The 7,851-nt window shown below is 34.7% G+C and overlaps 1 protein-coding gene across 1 annotated transcript; it reads right to left on the minus strand.

Moving 5' to 3' along the window:
• Nucleotides 1-5,930: 5,930 nt before the first annotated feature.
• Nucleotides 5,931-7,365, minus strand: LOC109135768 (uncharacterized). The gene is made up of 4 exons (XM_019251323.3): nucleotides 7,126-7,365; nucleotides 6,970-7,014; nucleotides 6,335-6,416; nucleotides 5,931-6,243 (listed from the first exon to the last, which is right to left on the minus strand). The coding sequence occupies exons 1-4, from the start codon at nucleotides 7,182-7,184 to the stop codon at nucleotides 6,169-6,171; spliced, it is 261 nt and encodes an 86-aa protein (XP_019106868.2). The 5' UTR covers nucleotides 7,185-7,365; the 3' UTR covers nucleotides 5,931-6,168.
• Nucleotides 7,366-7,851: the final 486 nt, after the last annotated feature.

The raw sequence follows: 7,851 nt of genomic DNA on the forward strand, positions 1-7,851 counted from the left end.
TTAGTGAAGTCTTTTGTTTCTTGAAGAGCCGTGACTTTAGCCATCCATCTGTCCTTAGGAAGACTCCTAAGAACTTTCGAACCTGTTCCTCAGATGAAATAAACTTTCCAAGAGAAGCCAACTCATTTATAATGTTAGTAAAACGAGTAAACATGTCTCGGATGCTTTCTTTGGATTTCATGCAGAACAGTTCATATTGATTCATAAGTAAATCAATTTTCGATCTTTTAACTTCATTAGTTCCTTCGTGGGTTACTTCTAGTAAATCCCATATTTGCTTTGCGGATTTGCATCCCATGATCCTATTATGTTCATGGGGTCCAAGTCCACAATGCAATAGTTTAATAGCCATGGCATTTACTTCCATTTTTTCAAAATCAGATTTTCATAATCAGAGAGGGGTTTAAGAGTTACCTCATTTTTGTCATTTGTAGTTGTGACTTCGAAATCACCAACTTCAATGACTCTCCATACCTGATAGTTTTCAGCCTTGATGAATATCTCCATGCGGTTCTTCCAATAGTTGTAGTACTTCCCATTGAACATAGGAGGCCTTTGAGTGGAATAACCTTCTTCAAGTTTCTCGGTGGTATTCATTGTTCCTTGGATCTTTTCCTCAATAGGGTTTCCTATCTTACGTGAGTTCTAGCTCTGATACCAATTGTTATTTCCCTAGGAACACTACAAGAGGGGGGGTGAATTGTAGGTGTAGAAATAAACGTAACTTTTTGCGGAAATTAAAACTTAAACGAATAAACAAGCTAAAGGAACACAAGGGATTTTTACGAGGAAAAACTTCTTGGGCCCAACAAGAAGAAACAACCTCGACCACTAGGGATTTTAAACTCAACACTTTCACTAATTAGGCCAAACAACTCTGTTACAACCTAATTCTAACTCGAGCCCTACCTTGAGTTCCTAAACTCAAGTTCCTGAACCACTGTTCCCTTAACAGCAGTTCCTCTCAACTTCACTCGAAGTTTTCTCACACATACAAGCTTCACTCAAAGCCTTTCTCTTACAGAACTTCACTCAAAGTTCCCTTACCCCAAAAACCAAAATACAATTGATCGAAATAAGCTTAGTGGAATTAGAGTAAGAAGGCAAAGAACAAATGGCTATTATGAGAGAATGAAGGCACTGACACTTAATAAGTTAAACTCACTTAATTACTTAGTCAGACACAATTTGGAACTTATCTAGACTTCTATATTTATAGTGTTAATCATGAAGAACGTGGGATTAATGTTAGAGTACACGTTTTAATCCATTTACCCATGATGTTCCTTCCCCTAAGGAACACGTTTTACATCATGTCCCATGATCCCATGAACTATAAATGAACGTGGATAAAATGCAGCCATTACTCCTAAATAATAGGAGTTCCTTCAACATTATCCGAAAATCATTTTTATAAACTCTTTTTATCTTTAAATCTGAATTTCTAATCTTTAAGAAAATAATATCTTTGAAATAAAATCTTTCTAACAACCGGATATTTATTTTCTTATTTTCCGAAAAATAAAATCTTTTCCAAAACAGATTTTCTTTTTAAAACTGATTTTATCATTTGAAATTAGAAATAACTAATTTCCTATAATCTAGGCATGACTTACTCCATTATCTTTTAACGTTTACTAAGTACACGCCTAAGTCTAGTTCCTTATATTAGTTCAGTTCCTTTAACATATTTACTAAGTGCCACTGAGTTTGTTCCTTACAGAGGAACAAACGCTTCATTCTCAAATATTCTGCCACAGTTCCTTACCATTCTTTCTTTGTTCCTTTACATTGGAACTAGAAATAAAACGCCTAGCTTCTATTATTCTTGATCCAATGCTTGCTCCAGTATCAACATAGAAACTTCTTTACTTAGCCTTTGAAATCCTCTCTTGACTTCTTCATTGACTTTGTATTCTCCCAGTTCCTTGCATTGATACCTTAGACACCATACACTTAAATAATTCATTAGTTCACTACTTAGTTTGTTCCTTTGTTTCTTTGTCATTATCAAAACTAGGGTTCAACAATATCAAAATTGCTCAACTTTGTGAAGCATGTGCCAAAAGAAATCATGTGAGATCCTATTTTTAATTCACATTGAATTTGTGGCCCTGTGAAGATTCAAAAAAGTGGTAAGGGATATGTGTTTGTTATTATTAATGACAGTTCAACGTTTACTTGGGTTTTTTTTTCTTTCTAGCAAGGATGATTCTATGTTTTCCTTATCTTTGCTAAGAGTTTTTAAAACTTTAGTTGTCATAAAATCATTGCATCCAAGATCTCAGCGTGGTAAGAAATTTGAAAAAGAAAATTTTGATGATTTAAGTAGGGAATATGGCTGGGATGATAATTTTTCCATTGCAATACACCTCAAGAAAATGGTGTTATGGAAAGGAAAAATAGGATTTTAGTGGATATGGCTAGAACTATGTTGATAGTCAGTAATTTTCTAAGGAACTTTTTGGTTGAAGTTTTGAACACTCGTGATATTTAAGTCATGCTATGGTGAGACCTTTTATAAATAAAACTCCTTATATGATCTATATTTTGGTAAAATTAAATTCGAATATTTCATATTTCAAACCATTTGGTTGTAAGTGTTTTGTTCATAATAATGGTAAAGACAATCTTAGAAAATTTAATGCGAAAAGTGATGAAGCTATATTTCTAGGGTATGCTTCGAGTGGTAAAGCTTATAGAATCTATAATAAAAGGAACTATGTGGGTGGAAGAAAGTGTGCATGCTATGTTTCATGAACATGACAGGTATCATTCGAGTACACATGTTGATGATGACTTAGAAGCTGGACTTGTAAGAAGATTAGCATTTTAATCCAAGTTCTTTTGAGGCATATCTGATTCTTGCAGAATAAGAGGTCATGGGAACAAAGCCAAAGGAACAACCTCATGTTCTTGTTCCTTACGAGAAAGAACTTGGTGATGATACATAAGTGAATGCCTTCACTTTTATTGAGCCTGGTTCCCAAGTATAACAAGTGATAAACATTCAAGAAGATCAACTTTCCATCTAAGATTTCTAACCAAAACCTTAGAATCATCATTGTTCCCATCCCATGGATCTGATCATAAGTGACATAACCAAGGGAACTTAATCAAGATCATGACTTAGAAACTGTTGAACCCTAGTTTTGATGATGACAAAGGAACAAAGATGCAAACTAAGTATTGGACTAACAAGTTGTTTAAGTGAGTGAATTTCAAGGTATCAATGAATGGAACAAAGAGAATACTAAGTCAAGGAAGAAATCAAGTTTGGATTTTGAAGACTAAGTGAAGATGTTTCTATATTTGAATTGGAGTAGCATTGGAGCAAGAAGACTAAATTGAGGCTTTTTGTTTCTAGTTCCATTGTAAAGGGGCGAGTGAAAATGGTAAGGAACTATGGCAATTTAGAATGAGATTGATTGTTTGTTCCTTTGTAAGGAACAGACGAACTTACGCTTAACTAATAAGTTAAAGGAACTAACAATTAAAAGGAACTAGACTTAGGATGAAGCATTACAACGGTACATTATTGTCAGTTGAGTAAATTATGCCTAGATTCTACGTAATCGTTTTTATTTAAAGAAAAAATTTGATTTTGAGGAAAAGATTTTATTTTTCCAAAGATAATAAAAATTCTTTTAGGTTTTTATGGAAATATTTCAAAGATAATATTTTTAGTAAAAGGATTTTATTCGATTTTAATAATTAAAATGTTTTTGATTAAATCAAAATTTCAAATTAATGCTTAAAGTGGTTGCCAAAATTAAGGAGCAGTAACTTAATTCTGTCTCACGTTTAACAGTGATCATGGAGATCATGGAATGATTAAGGAACGTGTTCCTCCGGGTAAGGAACATCATGGGATAATGGTTCTACCACTAATACATGTTTTAATCCCACGTTCTAAGTTATTACCACTATAAATGCTAATGTCTAATGAAGTTCCATTAAGTGTGTCTGACTAAGTGATTTAGTGAGTTTAACTAAGTAAAGTGTCAGTGCCTTCATTCTCTCATAAAAGCCATTTGTTCTTTGCCTTCTTACTCTAATTCTACTAATTTTATTTGATCAATTGTATTTTGGTTTTTGAGGTAAGGTGAGTTTGAGTGAATTTCTGTAAGAGAGAAGCTTTGAGTAAAGCGAGATAAAGTGAGAAAACTTCAAGTGAATTTGAGAGGAACAACTGTTAAGGGAACAGTTGTTTAGGAACTCAAGGTGTGGCTCGTGTGTAGAATTAGGTTGTAACAAAGTTGTTTGGCCTAATTAGTGAAAGAGTTGAGTTTAAAATCCCTAGTGGTCGATGTTGTTTCTTCTTGTTGGACCCAAGAAGATTTTCCTCGTAAAAATCTCTTGTGTTCCTTTAGCTTGTTTCTTTGGTTAAGTTTAAAATTTCGCAAAAAGTTACGTTTATTCCTACACATACAATTCACCCCCCCCCTCTTGTATTGTTCCTAGTGAAATAGCAATTGGTATCAGAGCCATAACTCACAAAAGATAGGAAACCCTATTGAGAAAAAGATCGAAGGAACAATGAATACCACCGAGAAACTTGAGGAAGGTTACTCCACGCAAAGGCCTCCCATGTTCAATGGGAAGTTCTATTCCTACTGGAAGAATGGAATGGAGATATTCATCAAGGCTGAAAACTATCAGGTATGGAGAGTCATTGAAGTTGGTGATTTTAAGGTCACAACTACTAATGACAAAAATGAGGTAATTCTTAAACCCTTCTCTGAATATGACAAAGCTGATTTCGAAAAAATGGAAGTAAATGTAATGGCTGTTAAATTGTTACATTGTGGACTTTGACCCCATGAACACAATAGGATAATGGGATGCAAATCCGCAAAGCAAATATGGGATATACTAGAAGTAACTAATGAAGGAACTAATGAAGTCAAAAGATCTAAAATTGATTTACTAATGAATCAATATGAACTATTCTCCATGAAGACTAAGGAAAGCATACAAGAGATGTTTACTCGTTTTACTAACATTATTAATGAGTTAACTTCTCTTGGTAAGTTTATTTCATCAGAGGAACAGGTTCGAAAAGTTCTTAGGAGTCTTCCTAAGAACAGATGGATGGCTAAGGTCACTGCTTTACAAGAAACAAAAGATTTGACTAAGTTCAACTTGGAACAGCTGGTTGGGTCACTTATGACTCATGAGCTTCACCTTGATACTAAGTATGGTGAAAGCTCCAAATCAAAATCCATTGCCCTCAAAGCAGATGATGAAGATGACTCTTACTCAGAAGAAGAGGAAGTAGCTCTCATGGTTCGATTTCGAAAGATGTATAGGAACATGAAGAACGGGAACTTCAAAGGTAAAACTAAAATTTTTTCTAACAAAGCTGTTTGTCATAAATGTGGCAGTACAGATCACTTCATCAAGGAATGTCCACTTTGGGAAAATGATAAAACCAAAAAAAGGAACAAGGAACGCTTCGCTGAAAGGAACAAGGAAACTAAAGCACCCTTCTCTAAGGCGAACGTTCGAAAGGCAATGATAGTTGCTTGGGGAGATTCAGAGACGGATGAGTAAGAAGAACAACAAACTGAAGAAACATAAAATCTTTACCTCATGGCAAACATTAATGAAAAGGAATATGAAGAAAATGTTGAGGTAAGCCAACATGCACTAGTAGAAAAAACCTCAATTGCTCCGGTTTTTAAGGCCACAAATGCTCCGTATTTGACCCGTAGCAAACACCATACGAGCATTTGGATGTTTTACAAATGCTTCGGTAGTTAACCGGAGCATTTGATAGTCAAATGCTCCGGTTGTAATACAAAACCGGAGCATTTGACTATCAAATGCTCCGGTTATTAAGGGAAAACCGGAGCATTTAGTAGTTAAATGCTCCGGTTTTCAGTTAACAACCGGAGCATTTGCTTTGGTTTTTTTATAAAAAAAAAAAATCGCATCCATCCAGGTAGCAAGTAGCAACCCAGCACTACATAGCAAAGAGCCGCCTGAGCTTTCATGAAAGAACAGACCATTATAATTTACAAGGAAAGAGCCAAGAGGGAAAAAAATAAATATACATTATAGGTGGACAAAAATACCCCAAATCATGTTTGTCTGATCTACTAAAACAATAGTAACACTAATGAAAAACGACATAAAGTTAAAGTTACTAATACGAAAAAATAATTAACCTTTGAGAATTTTTTTGTCACGATCATAGTCAAGTCCCGGTGGAGCATTCTGTATAGTCATAAGCAGAACCTATAAATGAATTTCAACAAGGGAAAGAAGTTAGAAATCAGCATCAATATTAGTTTGTATACTGTTATCAAGAAAACAAAAAAGGCAACACCTTCATGGGAGGATATTTCGAGAAGGGTGCATGACCATGAGCTAACTCTAGTGCGGTGATTCCAAATGACCAAATGTCAGCCCTGAACAAGCAAAATACACTCAGCAACATGTTGGATACATAATCTTTTATAACATATAGTAAATTATAATTAACTCAGTTAAAATACATTGCATAATTTCGATTAGAAAGCAGTTTCACTAGAGTTGCTAAATCCTTCACGAACTGCAATCAGAAAATGCGAATTGGTACGTGTCAGTGGTATAATTATGAGCTAGTTTAACAATACTAGGCAGCAGATTGCATTTCTGTACCCAAACTCGTAAAACAGATGAGGTAACATACGTAGAAACTAACAAGTTAATTAGGGGACAAAATCTTCCAATTTATAACGAGTCCTGGTTGTAGAATTTCTAGCAATTGGAGTATCGACTTGACTCCTCTTGGTCGGAGCAGTCCCCTCAGAAGATTTCCAGCATAAGTGTATAACTACCATGTTTCCCTTTTGGTTTTAAGATTACAAAAGTATATATACTTGTCGTATTAATTATGAAAACTGGCAGCATAACACTATATACTGAAATATTCACAACTGGCAAAGACAATTCGAATATATAATCTAAAAATAGACCTACTTAAAGTTATATCCACTCCCGGGTTGCAACACCTCAGGGGCCATCCTGAAAACAGAGTATAAATCAAATGTAGAGAAAATCAGTAACGGAAAGAATTCTTCAAAGTTCAAACTAAAGCAATACATAGATATAGCAAGTTGTGCAAACTGATCCCACCAGCATGGAGTTCCAACAAATGTATTCCTTGACCGTTGTCTATCACCACTGTCAAACATGCAAGCAGAGACACCAAAATCAACACTTAAGTGTAATGAAATGGCAAGTGTGTAATTAAAAGAACATGTAAGTGTGACACAAGAAACTTGTAATCAAGAGCATGGGATTCCCAAGTGTAGGATCTAAACGTTGGTGTTTTTCTTACACTTAAGTGATTAAAAATAGAACTACGGAGCTCTATCAACTATGAATTTTCGAAAAAAGGGTAATAACTAAGGGATTGTTTATTCTTTGGTTCATTTGACAACCCTATATGCCTTAGGTTTAATAGGACAGGTCAAAGTTCAAGCAACCCCGTCTCCCACTCCAATCCAATCCGGCATTTCTTTCATACCCTTAATTCTATCGGACTTGGATCCTACAAGCTAAACAAGCCATCACCATTTACGAGAATGAATGAAGTTCTAAGCCAAATTGCCCTTCAAAATCTCACCATAAAATTGAAATCTAGTTGAGATGTCTCTTTTAAAAAAAATACATCGAAAAGAGAAATCGATCTATAACTATAAATATCAAAATCCCTATTTGATCTCACAATTATCATAATAACTTGCTTTCAAGTTAAAGTATATTCTTTCTAACGACAGTTTCTTCCTCTTGGAGAGTGGTTCAGGGGTTTGGCAACTATTCACTTGAAGTTGTGCCCCTGTGCCATTAAAATCTGAG

This window comes from Beta vulgaris, chromosome 8 (assembly GCF_026745355.1).
Source record: "Beta vulgaris subsp. vulgaris cultivar EL10 chromosome 8, EL10.2, whole genome shotgun sequence".
Classification (NCBI taxonomy): Eukaryota; Viridiplantae; Streptophyta; class Magnoliopsida; order Caryophyllales; family Amaranthaceae; genus Beta; species Beta vulgaris.